The sequence below is a fragment of the Mya arenaria genome, chromosome 2, assembly GCF_026914265.1.
Source record: "Mya arenaria isolate MELC-2E11 chromosome 2, ASM2691426v1".
Taxonomy (NCBI): domain Eukaryota; kingdom Metazoa; phylum Mollusca; class Bivalvia; order Myida; family Myidae; genus Mya; species Mya arenaria.
The window spans coordinates 33620927-33641970 of NC_069123.1; the positions used below are offsets into that span (position 1 = coordinate 33620927).

Sequence of the window (21044 nt, forward strand, 5' to 3'; positions counted from 1 at the left end):
AAGGCCATACCAAATAAATTCCATGTTTAGCTTCAGGTTTCAATTCTAAAACCTATCTACAATAAAGAAAGAAAACGACAAAGGTAGAGAAAAAAACAACAACGTATACACATATTATACTTCATTTAGGCTCTTTTTCAACTACGTACATCATCATCTTGGAAAAGCTATCCGGCAATGTAAAACTCAAAACATCATTAAACCCATGCAAGCTCACATATAACTTGGGTAATTCTTCTGTTATAGCATACAATATACATCTAAACATGTTTCATTATTAAAAAGGCATCAAAATGTATTTTTCTTTGCAACATTTGAGTTTTAAAGAGCTGTTTTTTTATTTTTTTTCTTTCGAAGATCCTTAACCTACCAGCAGGGTGACACTATTCATAAAATCCATTTGGTATGACCTGAACATAGGCTGCTGTTGTCATTTTTTGGATTTCATTTTGTGCTCGATCCGGGGGGGGAAGTAGGGGCTTTCTCCCTTTCTTGTATAAATTCAAAATGGTCAATGATATTTACTGCGTTTAATGTCTTATTTTCTGCGTTTGATGTCTGTTGTGCTTTGGCGTTTGGTCTTCATAATGATTTATTTCAATTATGTTGTCTGTTCATGGTCAAACAATATCTGTGATGTAATTAATACCAAGGTAATTATTTTGCTTCAGAATGTTCCATTAGTTTCAACTGATTCATGTTTACCTGCAATTGTTGTTGCTAATAACTGGAATGTTTTATGGCGCTGGTCCTTTGATCAGTTTACTGCCGTTGATCGAATCTTTATAATTTGTATGAGAAAACTATGCCAGGAATTGTGTTCATGATATTGCGCTGTAAAGCAGGGGTGATTGCTGTAAAACAAGACAAGATACTCATGTTATTCATTGCGAAGTAAGGAAGCCTTATTTAAATTTCTGCGATGTTTTTTTTCAAAATCAATATTGATTTCTCCAAGACAGCAACCTTTAGTTTTGTAGGTTAGTAAAACAGCAACCATAGATAAACTCCTGCTTTCGATTACTCTTTTCAGAAGTTACTGCCAATAGGTACCGCACCATTATCACCAACTCTCGGAGACTAGACATGGTGACGTTATATAATATCAGCTCTACCCAACCTACCGGTGTTTAATTCCTCACCAGCATCACTAACTATTGTGCATAATTAGCCATAGACAAAAGTGGACTGTACATGGAAACGAAATATAGCAATAGTTCTACTCAATCCCGGCCTTCACAGTGTAATACTTCTTTCTTTAACAAATTACTACTGGTTTAAAATAAACTAAGTCGATTAGGTAAACAGAGCACGATCGTAATGCCGTACACTAAAGAAAATGCTAATTGAGGGCCCTATAAGCAGCTTTAAACAGTCGGTTTTAATATCAGAACTTAAATACCACACCGTTTGTACCAGCGTATTTAAATCGACCAGTTAATTGCCCGTTTTAGCGATATCAGCACTTTTTGTCCATACCGCCTCTTCAGTTTCTATATGACAAAGATGCAGTCGATTCTTTTTAAGAAACAAAATCTTTGCAAGACAAGCATCAGAACTTAATGTTCGCACTTTTGTTATTTAATAAGTTTAGTGGAAGAAAGTAATCATGTCCCTGTTTGTGTTTTTTTATTTTTTGTTGAAACCATGTGCTAACACACCGCAAAACTTTAAATCAATGTGAGTGTAAAGCTGACATTCTGACCATCGGCGGGGACAAACATGATTTCTATAGAAGGTCTTAAGTTTGAAGAGATTAAAGAAACAATATTTCGTATTTTTCTGCTTGAAATTAAAAGTAATTTTCCTAACGAGGAGATTGCTGTTGTTATGCAATTTATAGTGTTTCCCAGGAAAAGAGAGTTATGGAAATGAACTAATAAGAATGCTAAGGAGCTGCGCTCAGCAGTCGTAAATATAATTCGTCCCTTCAATATTGGAAGGATAAATATGATTTAACGTTTATATAATCTACAATCTGTATTCGATATGCATCCCTTTACAAATAAATTGGTCGTAAATTACGATGATTAAGTTTTTATTAACACTGTTTATATTGTGTGGGTTGTATAGTTTTGCAGCCAATTGTATAAATCTTGGATAAGTTGCCCTCAGGTTATCTTTAGGCAGGTTTGCACATTTAAATGATTTCATTGGTTAATATTATTTTCAGATAGATATTGACCAATCAATAACTATTTTGACCAACTTTAACCAGCCTAAGGACTTAACAAGTTTATCCAATTGGCTGCTGAACTTCTTATAACGCCGGCTTTGTAAGAAAATAACTTGCCCCCACTCAAATCGATGCTACTATACAAAACTGACGTAACTGCATATATAAATGGTAGGTGTAACCCCCGTCTTGCGCTGCCGTACTACAATAAAGCTTAATATATATTTTTAGTATATGCGTTTTCAGAAACCATTAACGATGAACGTTATTGTCCTCGCACATTGATACAAATATGATTGTATATGATGATATTGAAATATGATGATCATTGCCTACGCCGCCTACCACACGCACACACACACACACACACACACACACACACACACACACACACACACACGCGCGCGCGCACACACACACACACACACACTTAGATAATGAACTAATAATGTAATGCATAGTTCCTGGCGGAATGCTGCATGTTTAGTGCATTAATAGTTATCATGCTGTTGTTTTTTTCGTGAATATTGACAAAGATACTGACCCAAACCGAGAATAAGGATTTAAAACAAAGTAATCAATTACATTTAAATCCTTACTTTCGAATAATTCGAAACCCAGATTGTCCTAATCATATAAAAATCGGCCACAGAAATAGTTAAATAAATCGAGTATTTCCGTTTAATAGTACACATTTTAGTTCTTTCTTACATCGTATTTGTTCATAGAAAGCGAATGTTTGCTTGACAAGCACCAGAACTTAATGTTTATACCTTTATTATTTAATAATGTTAGTGGAAGAAGAAGAAAGTTAAGCCTGAATAACTATGCACCTGTTTGCGCTTTTATTTTTGTTTTAGCCGTCTCATCACAACAGCCAAATCTATCAACAAATGTGAGCGTTTAGATGCCTTTCTTAAAATCGGCGGGAAAACATGATTTCCCGAAAGAACCGTATGTTTGCAGCGACTAAAATGACAATATGTGGTTTATCTTTCCATGACAGTATAAATGTAATGTGCTGGACTATGGAAAAGCAGTTGTGATGCAATTAATACTGTTTTCTAGGAAGTAGATTTATGGAAATGAATTAAACAAAATAATTGGAAATCTAAGGAGGCTGCGCTAGGCAGTCGTAAATATTATACGTCGTCCCATCAATATTGGAAATACAAATACATTGTTCGCTTTGATTATTTTTTATTGAAATTGTTTAAACAATATGAGTAGTATTGTTCTAAACTTTTTTTATAAAACCGACATGTTTAGAAAACAAGACTTGCCCCTTTCAAATCGAGGCTACTTTCAAGACTAGCGTAAATCCATACACAAAGAGAAGGAGTTACGCTCGTCTTGCGCTAAGATTTTGATTTCATGAACATTATGCTTTTAATGAACATCTACTTGTCTTAACATAACAGTATTCACAAATGTGTTAAATCATTAATGAGGAACGTTATTGTCCTTGCGCTATTTATTAAGAGCATATCCCTACAAATCTGATGCATAATGAATCTCCCTCCACATACACTCACACAACTTGACAGAATAAGATTATATATAGTTCCTGGTGGAATACAGTATAAATGTGCACAAATATTCATCATTATGATCGGTTATTAAAAGATATTCCCATGCTTCCTCTGATGTGATTTGTTTATACTGGTACTAAATAACAATTCCACGGGCAAAAAAGTTATATGCAACAGTAAATATCAATTCAATTGTTGCTTGTCATTGCTTCGCATCATGCTCCACATGTATACCCTTTAAAATACCTCTTATATTCATATAGGTCAAGGTCAATGAAAACAATATTTAGTACTGCCACTCGTACTGCTACAAATATTCTACTTCATAAAAGGTTGTTGAAATCAGAAAGTGTTTTCGTGAAAGACATTTTAATTAACCATTGTTTTAAAAGAGAATTTCACAACTTTATATGTCCTTTACGATCGACAACAAAATAAAAAATAGCCGATTAATCATATTCTCTAGCCATGCATGGTTCTTTGCAAGGTGTAAGGATACGTCCGAAATTTTGCTGAAGATGGTACTTAAGTGGTCGATTTACCAGTACTATATTTGCCTGTGTTAAAAGTCAAAGAAGTTTAAGCTGTATTAAAATGATAATATGTTTACAGCGGTTTGTTTTTCAATCTATAAGCGTATGACTATAAGACTAAACAAAGATGTTGAATGCTGAAATAATAATTTATATTAGGCATAGATTAAACGAAAAACTTTATATTCAGAATGTTATAAAATGTTTCAATCAAAAATCCATTACAACAAAGCTATGTTTAAATAATGCAAAAGCCCTTCTACTCTGGTTCTACCCTGGTTATTGTAACGTTTACCAGTTCGCGAAATATTAAGCATATACTCAATTGAGTGTAAGCAAAGCCTTTCTTTCTGTGTATTGCAGTGCACAATTTTAGGAAGCAAACGAAAATTTGCCTCGAACTACCTTATTTTACAAATTTGAACAAATCTAAAACCATTCTTAAATGAGAATCGAATGTTTAATCCCTTAATTGTAACATGCAAACCTAATTCGCTGACAAAACAATTTTTTAGCACAAATGCAAATTGTGGAAATGTAAATTGAATATTGTTATACATACATGAAACAGGTGTTATTAAAGGGTGTGTGTTTAGCCGCCCTCGAATGAAATAATGAAATGTTATTTTCATGTTTAAAACTTAATTGTAATATTTAAAATTACCTGCGATAAAAGACAACCGTCTCATTGCAGGAAATGGATGATTTCCGGACGTATCCAAAATGTCCAAACGATAGGCTTCTCCTCTTATCTTATAAATCTTCCTATGAAAGTCCTCAATTGTCGGAGTGTAATTTTCATCGAACTTGTTATTCAGAAACCTAGACACAATGGACGTTTTTCCAACTTTGCTAGAACCAAGAATCACTAGCCGCTTACAATTTTCATCCGGTGCGTTTTCGCCTTGCTCTAAAAGCGCCATGCCGACTGGGGATGAAGGTGCAGTAGTTTAGCACGAGCTCTTCAACGTTTCCCAATTGTCGCCTGCGTAAGAATGACTCCAAGGACGGCTGCAAAATGACAGTGTGTTTATTATCGTTACGTAGATGTTTACTCTGCAGAGACCGGGTGTTATTGGTTATTCCTCTTCATTGCTGTAAATATGTCATTTCCTTTGCTAGTAAATATTTTGCGATCTCCACACTCGCAATGCAGAAAATAAAATAAAGTTTGTTACATTCTCTTGACCCTTTTATGTTACAGACAGTGATGTGTTGGCGGAAGTACTTTCCTTATAGGACGAACTGGAAATGGATTAAGGCAGCAGATTGCTCAGGCCAATGTTATAAAAGTAATGTCAAATCAGGGAATTGCACGATTTATTGACCGCTTTGCCAAAGCCTTTAGTGATACTTTGTTCAATAACTTTTGCATGTTATCTTGTGGACATCGGATAGAAAAAAAATCTTAAAATGCCAAACAAGATGGAGTCTAATTAGATGCAATATTTTAGATGATATCCATGACAATGGATGTACATGTTAGGGATTTGATAAACGGAAGATTATGGACTGTATTGCTATAAAGGACACTATACAGTTTTGTCTCGGAGTTTGCTGCACGAAATTATTGCTGGGTCTGACTTTATGGGTCTTCATCAAATGGTTCACCGATAATTAGAAAGACAAGTTTGTCTCAGCACCGGTAATTAATGAGTCTTTTTCCAATAACCTTTTCAAGATAATTTCCATCTGTAAAAGGTCACTGATAATTAATGTCATGTATTAGAAAGTATTTGGATCGTATAAACTAGATGTACATAACCAGATATTTTATTCAAAGTCTGTTGTTTTCGTTATTCGTATGTATAATATGGTTTCGAAGGAAACTTTTGCTAAAGAGTTTAATGGCGCTTGTATGCATTTTTTATTTTCGTATAGAACTTGTAGGTTATTATTCCCATCCATGGTGTTTTGATTAATATAAATATTTTACCAAGCAATGAATGCTTTGCCTAACCTTGACGAAACCAAACAGTAAACCAGTTTAATAATATTTGCTACTGATGTAAAATGACATGTATTGGACTTATTTTGTGTCTGTCTTAGGTTCAATTTGACTGTTTGAGTGATTGTGAAAATATTCAATGCCCGTATATTTTATGTTTGTTTTACTGCTGTTCACTTGATTGCATTGATAATTGATAACTGATGTCTGTGTGACGTCTTTTAAGAATGCTGTGATATCTTATTTTGTTAATCTGTTGTTCAGGGGGGAAACTATTGATGTTAGATGTGTGCTGTTCCAATTTGCTTGTCTTATGTACAATTGATTGTATTGACCGTATGGATGTTAAATTACATTAAGTGGCCTCTGTTATCTTTGTGTATGCATATTATGGTATTGTGTCGTACACTCGTTAATAGGCGGTCTTCATTATCATGAAACTAAACACGGAAGAACAATTGAATTCTTCCCTGATGACGTATGTTGACTCAATCGATCCATAGTGATTGGTTTTAAGACTTATTATACAAATGAAACGTTTGTCTTGATATTAAAACATTACCTTCAAATTCATGTGTATGCTGTCATTATTTAGCGTTGATTCATTTTCAACTACAACATTTCAAAAGTTTAAAATGATAATCGTTTTATATGTTAATGAATTGCTATATTTGAGCTTAATCAGCAAAATCATGATATTGATAAACAATATTTAAAAAGATGTATATTGCTAACATGCCTGTCGTTTTTGAGAATAAATTTTTCAATATTTAACGAGTAACGAAAGTGATCAAACAATAAAATGATAAACTGGCTCCGCTCTGCAGATATTTCAAACGGGGAAAGAGTTCCTTGGCAGTAATCTTAATTTTAAAATATATAAAAAAAATCGCGTTAAAGACTTGAAACATGAACCCCTTGTGACTACTTAGCGTCTACGATTTCAGCTTTTCTATTTTTTACTATTTTAAAAATGACAGTATATGAATACGCAAATATACAGTTTGGAATAATTTCCTCCCAATCCAATGGTTCTCAATGTCTTATAAAACCTTCATTTTAAAACGGATGACATTTACAAAACAAACTTTTACATTTATTTAATCAATTTAACTGCATAAAATATAGAAAAAATAAAATTGCAAAACATTACTTTCTTAGTAGAACTGATATCACACAATTAATCAATACCTTATTCAAAGTTACAGGCATGATTGCTGGACAGTTTCTATTAACAGCTGACAATTTATTCATGATATATGATTTTCTGTTTATAATTATACCTAGCTGGATGTGTTATATCTCCCATGACACCTCTTGCGTGAGACTTAGGATTGTTGTCTCGGATTCTGTTATTTGAACAGAGATTTAGTTTCTGACAATTATTATTTACTAAAAGAAGCAAGCATATATCGATCTTAAATACTGCCATTGCAAGAATGGTTTACGTAAACACAGCTTTATTATTTCAATATACCAATGCACAAATCGACAGCCACAGTCACGCACGGTGTTCATATACAGCTGAATTATTTTCATCTGCCACTGCACAAATAGTCAACTTTAACCGCTTTACCATTTTTATCTATCACTGCGTGATCTCTCCGAGTAAACAACTGCATTATGTAAATCTGCCCTTGAAGCTGCACTCTCACAAATTGAATGTTTTGACATCTTTTTTTTATTTTTTGTCTTGGAACGAGCGAATTTTTGCGAAAACCCATGGACACCAGTTATATAAGACTTTTGACAAAAAATAGATCGCAGATGTTTATATTTAAGTTCAAAAATAAATGTTTTATGAATTTTTCTTAAACCGTTAATAACGGTTTAAGCCATAAAACATTAATTTTCGAACTGAAATATGCAAATCTGCGATCTAATCTTTTGTCAGCGAACTTTTATCATTGGTTTGCAGATATTTACGCAAACATTTGCTCTTTCCAAGACAAAAAAAATAATGTAAAAACGGTAAATCTGTGAGAATGAAGAAGCTTAAAAGGAATGCTATACGTATACAACCTTACTATTTTCATCTACCACTGCAGGAATGGTCTACATAAATAGCTTTACTATTTTCGTATACCTCTGCACGAAAAGTTTTCGTTTACAGTTTAAAGGGACTGGACACAAGATGAGACAATTGCAAGAAAAAATAACCTTGTCAAACACTTCCATAAAATAATACAATCGGTGATAAAATGAAAAGATGGAATTTTTAAAAAGAGGTTAACTCTGATGCCAATTTTGCTAAAACGCTTATTTACAGTGTTCAGATCAAACATTCCCCGCCATTTTTAACTGGGAAACCATAATTGGCATTTTTAAACGGGGAAGCTCACCTAAGACAGCTAGGAGATTGTTGCGTCATTTCATTTATTCATGTAAAATTATGTATCATCGGCCTCAGACAAGCTCGCATTGACAAGTGTAGGCTTGTTTTGAGAAAATGCTATATTTGCAGATACTTATTCCACTTCAATGGTTACATATACAGGGTTCCAATTTGTATGTGTAAGCTGCACGAATGGACGTAGATTACAGCTTTATTTTTTACATCTTCCACTGCACACTTTTTCTAGGTAGTGTGCTTTACCTTTAACATCTGCCACTGCACGATCGGTCTAAGTATGGAGCTTTACTATTTACATCTGCCACTGCACGATTGGTCTAGGTGGTGTGGTATACTTTTGACATATGTCACTGCACAATAAGTCTAAGTATGGAGCTTCACTATTTTCATCTGCCACTGCATGATCGGTCTAGGTAATGTGCTTTACTTGTTACATCTGTCACTGCACAATTAGTCTTAGTGTAGAGCTTTACTATTTCTATGAGCCTTGCCATTTCCTTATCTGCAAATGATTCTCAACTTATCATAATGCCTTCATTACAATGGTTGACTTTTACAAAATAACTGGAGGATATTTTTATCGATGGAACTGCACAAAACATTCTTGTCTGAATCACAGTGAAATTGCAAAAACACTGGTAAGATAAATGTCTCACAATCCATTATGGTGGGGTTTCTATTAAAAGCTAACAATTTCTTAATTATGTATGTCGTTAATAGCTTAACATTAAAATTATCAACCATCAAGCGAAATAGTTCTAATACTTATGTAAGAAATGCAGATTTTTCAAACATGAGAAAGTGAACACGGCCAGAAACTGAACTCTTCTTCTTAGGTTCGAAAATGTCAAAAGTCAAATCGGTACATTAACATCAACAGCATGTATATAGTTCTTCAACGTGTTGCTTTGTTTTTGTCTGCTGTCTTTGCAAGAATGCCAGTAAATGACACGCATATATACGCTTGGGAGTCCTTTCCTATCTCTCAACTTATTTAAATGCCTCCAGTACAAAACGGATGCAAATTACAAACAAAACAACAAAGTCAGAATGACAGAAAAGTTCAAAAAGTGATTGTTTGGTAGGATTGATGTCACATGATAAACTAGGAACATTTACTTAGTGTCCTTTGCTTGTCATCTTTTATTAAACGCGTACAAATTATCGATGATTGAAGATGTTTACCTGCCAGATCTCCCCTGTGCTATTTGAGTTTGGACTAGAGTTTTTGGCACATATTTATCTTCTTATACATATTTCAGTGTCTGAAAACAAAAAATAACACCAAAAAGGAATGTACCATGCTTATTGGTGTAGGCATACATAATCAGAAATGACAAGTTCCTCGAAATTAATTATCTTAATAACCACAGCCCAGCATGCATAATTTCGTGTCAGCGTGCACTGGAATCATAAGATGATACTTTTAACTGAGGAGACAACCAAAGTAGCAAAAAGTAAACTATGACCTAGTTGTGTGGCAAAAGGTTGAATGCCAAACAGGCACAAGAGACACACAACGTTACAAATTAACAGCAATTAAAAATTAGCACATCTGCAGTTGTATTCCTTTATAGTTTCGTATTAGTATCGAGCGTATGTTACGAATCGTTATATTGCACTCATGTAAATACTTATGTGAAAAACTACAGAAACAAGCTCAGTAGCAAACAGTTTAAATATAAACCCGGTTTAATGGCACTGGGTAAACGCCAGAGGCATAGGACACAAAAACAAAAAATCACAAACAAGAAACTTGGAAGAACAGCACAAAACTCCACAAACAGCACAGTGCATACATACTTTATATATATAACTAAGTATGTTTATCAAGATTTAAGGATTGTTGGGATAAGAGTGAGGTTTGTGCACATAAACTGGTTTAAACCGGGTTTATTTTTATTCATTTTGCTACTGAGCTTGTTTCGGTAGCTTTTGCATAAATATTGAAATGGAAATATCAAGCAAAATACCAAACGTAAGGAACCATATAATAATTCTTAAGGATAGATTAACCTGGTTACAGGTCATAGTTGTATTGTATCATAAAATTAATAGTCCTGTTCCTATCCTTATTCAATACTGATGGTAGAAAAAAGTTTTGGATTATTTTTGTATTTTCGACTACTGAGCTTGTCCCTGTTTGTTCATTGTATTATTGTTTAACAAACCCTTCATCTATCAAGCGGATATGTTTCTGTTTCCCCCTCAAGATCATTTACTTACGAATAACGAAAAAATAATTATCTCCGCCGTAAACATAATTTTTGTATCCTCGGTAATTAAGCCTTAAGTGCGTTTTCAAAACTACAATTCACACAGAATAAAATGGTTTATGCAGATAAAAATCTGAACAAAAATAATCGAATACAATTGTTATTGAAAATGAAGGAATGATCTTGTTCTGTGGTACAATGTTGGTGGCCAAAATAAACGTCAACAACAGACACATCTTACAGAGAGGTATTTACTTCCTCGACGTATTAAGTGTGTCGAACCTAAACAGCAGTGCAGTTTTAAACTTAGTCTTCCTTTTGATATATAAGGCGATATGTCATATGCAAGGGAACTGAATGATTCTTCTTAAGGATGAATGGGTCTTTTCATGGGTCTTATTGTATCATGTCCCTTTCCTTTCCTAATTTAATTCAATACGACATGTCTTGTTTAACAAACTCTACATATATCAAGTGCAGACATTTCCTCCTCAAAGTCCTTAACTTACAAATTACAAACTGAATGCCCTAGACCACAAACTCATTAACTAAGAAGTCGAGAAACATCAACATGTCACATAACAGTATCGTCTATAATCAAGCTAGAAGTGCAGGCTTCAAGTATCGGTTAGTGAATACGAAATATACTGCACAATCAAATCGTTGTTATCATCACTACAATTTATACGAACTGTTATAGTAAATGCAGATAAATATTTACAAAAAATATGTTCGAAAAGGACTGTTGAGAAAGATATTTTTTTATTTTTTACATATATTTTTTAAGAACATTCGTTTTACAGTAGAATACTGTACATGTCCTTACGTTTACGCATGCGGATTAATTGAAAATGTTCATATGCACTTGGATTCGCCCAATAACATCTTTTAATTAGTCTTCGCCAAATAGGCTTTACCTGTCATATTAAAACTGGGAGAGCTGTCCTTGAACATAAATCTGATTAAAATTATATATCGGATGGACACTCCCACAGAAAATGAAGATCGTGCGTTTAATCAGATTGTAGAGCTACCATCATATCACAAAGTTGCATCTGTCTCTCAGTCGAAGCGTCTGAAATGCGGGGAATTTGCACTTGACATTTCGCATACCATTTGGGTTCGAAGGTAACAATATTGCGCAAAGTTTCTTCTACTTTTGCCGATATTTATATCCCTGAAACTCGAATTTACTGTGCTGTTCTTAGGTGGGATGTAAACCATGAACGCATGTTCACATTTTCTGGCAGATTTTTGTCTTGACTTAAATACACATACATGGTGGTGAAATAACGATTGAATATATACAACAGTCTAACAATTAGCATTATTCAAAGCCGAAAAAGCATACAAATTTGATGGTTGATAGTTGATAAATTGTATTATATTAACAACAATGTTAAATATATATTTGTTAGACCATTATCTTATAACAACGTGAGACTATTCTCAGATGGAATATGTTCTTTGTCCCTGATGATGTTTTAGGGTTGTTTCTATTGATTAATGTTGAAATGTTTTGACGTCTGCAGTGCATATTTCTTCAAAACTAACGATAAGTTTGTTATTCATGTGTTATCTGTCTTAATGAAGTTTGCAAGATTCATCAAGTGTAACTGTTTTGCATCAATACAAACTTAAGCGTAAACATAACGTTTATAATAAGAATTAAATGATGGCAAAATTCATATTGTATATACTAACATGCACAGTCATTTCAGAGAGGATTATTTTCGTTGAGATAACCGCATATTGTAATGGGTTAAATACCCACCTATATTGGTCTTCTTTATATCGTATCATGTAAGTAGTTTTCATTTCCCTCTTCCAATTCAATCCATTACAACATGTATTGGTAAACCAACTCTGCATCTATCAACTGCAGACATATCCCCTTCTAGTTCATTAACTTACAAATTACGAACAACTAATTACCTTGGCAGCAAACTCATTGACTTAGAAGTCCCGAACATCAACATGTCACTTAACTGTATCCTCGATAATCAAATCGGCAGTGCAGTCTACAAATATCGGTTAGTGAGTACGAAATATACTTCAAAATTGAAACATTGTGTTCATCGCTACACTTTATACGAAATATTCAGGAAAATGCAGATCAAAACTACGAAATATATGTTCGAGATGAGATGTTGAATAAAATTTCAATTGAGATTTTTTTATCGTTTGTAAGTTAGTTTTTAAAAACCTGCGTCAACTTTAGATGACTGTGCAGTTCGATGCGTTTGCGTTTATGGATTGATTGATAGGTTCATATGTACTTGGATTTTCCCAATAACGTTTTGTTAATTAGTCTACCTCAAAAAGGCTTTACTTGTCATATTCAAACTGGGAGAGCTGTACTTGAATATCAATCTAATTAAAATTATATATTGGATGGACGCTCACGCAGGAAATGAAAATCTTGCGCTTAATCAGATTGTAGAGCGACCATCAAATCACAAAGGTGCATCTTTCTCTCGTTCGAAGCGTCTGAAATGCAGGAAACTTGCACTTCACATTTCGCATACCAGTGTTGGGTCGACGGTAACATTCTACCGCAAGGTTTTGTCTATTTTAGCCGATATATTCACCCCTGAAACTCAAATATACTGTGCTGTTTTAAGATTAGATGTGAACTATATACATATATTTAAATTTTGAGTAGATTTTTGTCCATCGTTATCATGTGCAATACTTACGTTTGATGGTGAAAGGGTTATGCATAAACCAATTGTGACTGGCATAATACAGAATAAAACAGGAAGAACAAATACCAGTTTTCAAAACAATTGATCTGAGCATAAAATAATTTCAACTCGTGACCGTACTTATTTTTTTAATTTTTCCGTATAAGGGCGCAGTACGCGCGTACAACTTCATTATTGTACGATTCATAGAGTCCATGTATAAACATTATTATTCATGACTACGAGATATTCCTAGCCAAATCGCCCACGACGGCACGACGAAGCACAGCGAAGCAGTGTATCGGGGATATCTGACAATGGAAGGTCAAGTGTTCTGTGTTGATATTATCTACAATGGTATTTATAGCTTGACATGAGAAAGATATAGTAGGTTCTATTGGTGTTTGATGAAGGTTAATAGGAGTTCTGTGAGGTTCCTCTGTGTTGATAGTATCAACAATGGATTGTATTTGTTGCCTTATGTGGGTAGAATTGAATTGGTATTTGATGAAGGTTGAGTGCTCTGTGGTATTCAGTTTGTTTCTATTGTGTACAATTCTTGAAGCGGAAATTGTTCATGAAGATTAAGTGTCGTGTGTTATTCATGTTTGTTGAAATTACGTGTATTGGATTGAAGTTGTTGCTTGATATGTGATGTTCCAGCTGGTGTGCAATGGAATGATTTGACTTTATTGAAGTTTAATATACATAATTTAAACTGTCCTGCGTTATTTTTGTACATTTATATTATAACATTATGTCTTTCACCCGTTAATTTGTATTCTAGTCAAGTCAACATTTGAATATGAAGTTTAATTAAAAACATTTCCTTCAACATCGTACAAACTTAAATACACAAACAGGGTGGTGAAATAACGAACGAATATATACAACAGTTTAACATTTAACATGATTCCATGGTGAAACACATGCAATAGTAACTAGTTGGTGATTTGTATTATATTAACATCAATGCAAATTATAAATTTGTTAGACCATTATCTTATTACTACGTAAAATAGTCTCAGATGAATTATTTTATTTCTACCTAATGGTTGATAGTTGATGAATTGTATTATATCAACAACAATAATACATATATATTTGTTAGACCATTATCTTATAACAACGTGAGACTAGTCCCAGATGGAATATTTTGTGTGTATCTGATGATGTTTGAAGTGGTTGTTTCTATTGATTTATGTTGAAATGTTTTGACTACTGCAATGAATATTTCTTGATAAGTTATTACACAGCTTAAAACAAAGTTATTTTTCTGATGAACTTTGTAATATTCAAATGCTCATCTGTTTGCTAAATCCAAACTTAAACGTAAATATAACGCTTATGATTAGCCTACAAAGATGGCAAAATTCATATTGTATAAACTAACATTTACACTGATTTCAGAGACGCATATCTTCGTTGAGATACACACAGATTGTAAGATTTAAAATATCTAACAACCGGCGAAATAGATCTTATTTGTATTGCATCATGAAACCAGTTGTCCCTATCTTCTCTTAATTCAATTCAATACAACATGTGATATGTATTGTTCAGCAAACACTGCATCTGTCAACTGCAGACATATCCTCTTTAAGTTCATTAACTTACAGATTACGAGCAACTAACTGCCCTAAACCGCAAACCAAACTCATTAATTTGAAAATCGCGAACATCAACATGTCACTTAATTGTATCCTAACAATAAGGCATGTGAATGTAGGATAAAGTACGAAATGGAATAGTTGTTTTTATTTCTACATAGTTTAAAGTGATACTCTTATTCAATATCAATACATACACATGTATAACAAACATCAATTTTGATTGAAAAACCTTTAACTACTTACTAAATTATGCATTTATGGAAAATATAAATTACTTACAACAAGATTGTAATCGTGTATTTTATAGCAGAAAGCGCAAGAATATTAAATGATTGGTGAATACTTTGGTGATTTACTGTGTTTTACTATCGCCTCATTAAGGTAGATATACTGTGTTTTATGCTCATTTCTTTCAAATTAAACTCGATATCCTTCATAAAAACCATTGTTTTCGATCGACATTTATTCGTCCGTACTGGAATATTAAAACAATATTATTAATTATGGTAAATCTTATTCGAGAGTAAGAGTGCATCTTCAAGAAATAATCTGTTTTGTGCACATAAAAAACTATGAACGGAAAGATATGTTAAATGAAAGGAAAAATTGAAGAATGGAATATTTTATGTTACACAACTATTTAAATTCCTAGCGTATAGCGTGCAAGATAATACAGACCATTAGATGTGTGCATGTGGAGTAATTGTTAAAGCTCATTAATACTTGGATTTACCAGATAATTAGTCTTTTCCCAAAGGTTAACCTGACATATAAAGTTAAAATAATTAAAACTGTACTTGAACATCAATCTGATTAAAATCATATATCTACGTCCCCGCAGAAAGGAAAACTCTGGCAATTAAGTCAGATTGTTGAGCCGTTATCATAAAGCAGAGGTACATTTTTTACTCGGTCGACGCGTCTGTGATGTGCGGAACGTGAACATCACATTTCTTATACCAGTTACCTTCGAAGGTTACATTCTACCGCAAAGCGTCTTTTAAATTGATTTACATTTTCCTACCTGAATTAACACCTGTTTACAATCTGCAATATTTTTGTTTATCGTTATGTGTGAATTAGTTCCGTTTTATATTGAACAAGTTGAACAAATACCACCGTAGGCTGTCGTCAAATTGAATGGGTCAGGGAGGACAAATACCGACCAATTTCCAAAAATATGATATAAGTCAAAACATAAAAAATAAATACGACTAAAAAATGTTCTTCAACAATGACGAATAAAGCTATGTTTTATTAATCCTCATTGTATTTTTTATTGTTGTGATATTGCAATCAATGGTCTGATATGAGAGAGAGAGAGAGAGAGAGCTGTCTAATAAAAGTATATTTATATAATGATGATCTTGTTTTAAAAATATGCGTTTTTCGTAGGCCATTACCTTATCATGTTTTTCCTGGAAATATGCATTTTATCTAAACTTTATGGGGACTTACGAGGCGTTTTGTAAATTTCAATACGTAATAAGTGTAAATATGAACGAATTGTCGGATTAAGCAACACAATAAATGCAAAATATATATCAAACAAATGGTATGAGAAAGAAATAGGCGATTCGCTTCCGGATTTAATACGTCAAAACAAACTCGAAACAACCGATATTTGAGCAGTACACTGCCAACTCAAGTTCACTAATCATTTGACAGCCAAATAATGGCATGGACCGTACAGCCGCATTCAAAAGGCAAGTAAAAAGTATTCTATTCCAGTTTGTGTTACGAGGACATTGACTATTTTCAGACCTTTAAGTCTATTATTAATTTCAGGCTAAAAGATGTATACGAAAATTACCAATCATTTAATGCAAAATCATTCATCAATTATTTTATACTTATGTGAAGCTCAGTAGCCAAAAGTTAAGCCATCTCTTGCGTCATGAAAGTATTTCTGATCCAAATGATGACACGTAGTGTGACTAGCTTATTTACGTAATGTTTATATCAGGGCAAAGAGACAATTCAAAAGAAACACATTATAAAAAATATCATGGAAGCCATTTCTAATTAAGTGGCTAACCAATATAGTGTATAACATTTGTACACATTCTTGATGAATAGTGACTACTATACGATCTGTATTGGAACAATGTAAAGCTGAAGCAATGATTCACCAAAAACCTGATGTCTCAGTTTAATGTGTATGTGGTTGTATACCTGTTTGCCGAAACGTCGATGATGTCATTCATGGCATTTCGAAGCAATACATTTCGAAGATAAGATAGATTTAACCTTTCGATATAATTTAAAAACTAAAATTTCGCGGGTTGGATAATGGTTTATTTCTCCATAATAAATTGATGATATGTCACGGCCTTCCCATTAACGGATTAGACAAAATGGATTTTTTAGTAACAGTACGGCTTAAACATTATCAAATCCAAAGAGCTAAAAACCGTTTGCCATTAAATATGACAATTTGCAAATAAACTCACATATTCGCAAAAGCACGAGCTAGTGTCGTTATGACCAAAGACCTGGAAATATTGGAGAGAAAGGAAAACATCCAAGATGCTCACTATGAAGTGTTGGTAATATTCCCAGGAATATTTCAATTTCTACCGAAACAATTTATGAAGTTTATAAAGGGTTTCCCGTGGATTAAAATATTTCTAGCCTGAAAATAGCAGGTAATTTGCGGTTGTTCCACACATATTTCACATGTATGTGACCAAATCAATATTTTAACAATAATTTCATGGACACTATAGGGACAAGTCAAGAAGTAATCAGAAAGAAAACAATCCTGTAAAGAGGATCAAAATAAAGGCAAAAACTCTAAACAAGTTGCACAAAACGCTACAAAACAATCAAAGATATTTACGCATGCATGGAAACGAATTAGCTCAAAGTTATTGGGTTATCACTTTAGAACTGTCACTTACACAACCCTAAAGAACTCATCGCCCAGACTAGCTCATGTTAAATCAATGAAATCAGTTAATGATGGATATCGATTCTTTTAAAAAAATAATAAAATAACAATTTTCAATTTAATATAAACATAAATATTATTTAACATTTTTTTACCAACTAGAAGTCTACACATTATTATACCACGTTGTAATTTACATAAACATAATGCTACTTACAACTTTGCTGTTTAATATGTTAACTATTATAAACGTTAATTTATACTCTTGAAAGAACAAACCATTTTACAGTGGTATGCCAACTACCGGAAGCGTGCGCGTGTGGACTGACCGTACAGTCGGAAAAACAAATTGATGTTATCATTATATACAGTGGTCTTATCAATCTTTCCTTTTGTAATTGTCTGCATGAATATAATTAGAACTGGCTTGTGTAGAAAAGAAATATATGTTTCCTATTTCCCTATTTCCATTTAAAACTGCTTTAATTTCCAAGTCACCACTTCATTGTTATGTTTTGTTTTTTATGTTTGTTTTTCATGTCGGAGAATAGCTTATTGCGCTATGTTTCTTGTTTTAATATTCACGACTTAAAACAGATTGTTGTATAGTATCTTACAACGACATGCTTAACTGATTTATGTGTCGACAGTAAATCGTCGCCAGTACATCGTCCGCAATAAAAATATTTATTTTGTGGTCTTTAGGGATTATAACTTCGGGATTGTTTGACCTAAAACACAGTTTGAGTTCTCGCCACAGTGTGTTAACGTGTTAAAGGATAAATATTTAAAACAAAATGTCATCTGCTTTAAATTGATAAATCGTTAGCATCAACAAATCATGCATCCATTCATACAGGAGTTTTCTAAAAGCTATCAATTTTACAATTTATAATTTAAGTAATAGAAAAAAGGAAAAAACTGTATTTAAATATTGAAGGCCTACACTAATAGAAATAGTTTTAAGCGCCAACATGTTTGACTACATCCACCTAACAATACTTTGTGGCTTTTACCGTTCAAAGGTGGTATCATTTGATTCGTGTGTTCTTTGTAGTTGGTGTTTGTACGGTTTTTGTTAGTACCATTTTTGGTCTTTACGTTATTTTTAAGTGATTCTTTCGACTTTGAGAAACGTGTTTGCATTTGTTGTAACAGTGAAGAGAATTTCAGCCACTGCTTATAGACTATTATAATACTTGAAACGATATCATCAAAGACCAGCTATTGTTGATTGAATACTTTGAAAAAAATAAAGCGTTTCCCAGTTTTAGTTAAAGTAATACTGTTACAATGAAAACTACAGGGACAAGCGAAGTGACCAAACAATCAAGTGCACACCATATGCTAACAAAACGCAAAACGAACGTTAAGATGACCTGTACAACCACTGGAAATACATAATTTCCCGAGAGATTTACAGAGATTAAAGGAGCACTATATGGTGAATCTTTCCATGATAGTATATGTAAATTTACTGGACCAGGAGTTTCCTAGGGAATAGAGTGTATATGGAAATGAATTCCAAAATAATTGGATATCTAAGGAGCTGAGTTTAGCGGTTCAAAACGTTCTTCCTCCAAACGATATTAAAAAGATTAATATGATTGAAAATTGAAATGTTTTTATCCTGTTTTATTTACATCTGTTCAAAGTGATTTGAGAAATATCTCAGTTTAGAATGGAAATTAAAACAAGAACGATAAAAATCATTTAAATAATGTTAATGCAGGACAATAAAATAAAGTGAAATTACCGTTAGTTTTGATATGCGTATTTATAATCACTGACAGCATTTTTTTGTTTTAAGAGGGCCCAATCATGACAAAGGTATACAAATAGATGTTGTTATGTCCGTTTTCCGCCGAGCCCTAGATTTGATGCACACCAAGATTATAATACACTCAATTTAATCAACATAACGAAAAGGCTGTTCAGTTTATGCTCATTCACAAATGCGTTTAATAATTAAAGAGGAGCGGTATTGTTATCGCTATCATTATGATCAAATCAATGAAACCCTGATGATTATTGCGTTTTATTTACTTTACGAACTTGTGGAACGGAAATCAGAGCGTTTGAAAGAACGAAGACATGCACCCTACACACCCTGAAAAAAAAAAAATTGGAAAGTTCCTGTCAGAATTTTGAATATTAATCAAATTTTACAATATTATTGTTTCGGTTAATTATAATGATTAGCCATGCTCCAGGTCTCAGAAAATGGTATATATGGCGTATATTATTACAAATTCCCAAGAATACGATAAAGATAGAGACCACTTTTTCATTTTATTCTATAAAGCTCTAGAACAGTTTTGTACGACACATCTATGTCTGTTTCAGTTTCAACAGAGCTTTTTCACTAGGCGACTGATGTCCTTATATGTCTTAATAATACATCTATAAACACCGCCGATCCATAACTGCATCCATTACTATCAATGGTTCTTTATAACATATAATGATATGTCAGAACTCTTGCTTAAAACCTTAAAACCTATACAATCCTTTAGTACAATATTGAATGTTTTAAATTATCACGAATATATTATTTAATAAGATCAAATGTCAGGATGTACATTGTGATGACGGAAACAAATTTTATCAATAATCTTCAGAACTTTTATTTCTGATTTTGTAACGCCAGCTAGGAATCAATACATAATCGTATAGCTATACATCTGTTAGTCAGAAACTGGTTTCGTTTGATATGTTGAAGCAAGAAATACATAGTGGTTTGTATGTAAATGTTTGTTTTATATCATAAATGTTATGCGTTGTTGACCATGTGCAATGCACAAGCCAATCGTAACAACTCGGCCATCTCCGGCAAGCTTCGAGATAGACCTCGTAAATAGTAGTAAGGATATACGAAAGTGCGATGCGGCTGCCGGCGATTAACACCGTTTTCAATCCGCGTAAAGTAGGCCCATTGTAACAACAAGGAAATGGATTGTGTTTAATTAAATGTGCTTGTTTAAGAGAAAATATTTATTGTAACCTCAAAAAATGTTCGTTTTATGAATATTTAGATGTTTTCTTATAGTTGAAGCACTCTATTTCCCCTAGAAAAATCGTGAGCACACATTA

The 21044-nt window shown here is 33.1% G+C and overlaps 1 protein-coding gene across 3 annotated transcripts in view; it reads right to left on the reverse strand.

Moving 5' to 3' along the window:
• LOC128225162 (GTP-binding protein Rhes-like) overlaps positions 1-21044 on the reverse strand; it is a 149862-nt gene that overhangs the window by 22456 nt on the left and 106362 nt on the right. Inside the window, exon 1 of one of the 3 annotated variants that reach the window (XM_052935210.1) lies at positions 4906-5164. The exons of the other annotated variants lie outside the window; for them this stretch is intronic. Coding sequence (XP_052791170.1) covers positions 4906-5164 — 259 coding nt within the window. Of the gene's footprint in view, positions 1-4905; positions 5165-21044 lie in introns of those variants that run through there. 3 annotated transcript variants of the gene reach the window in all.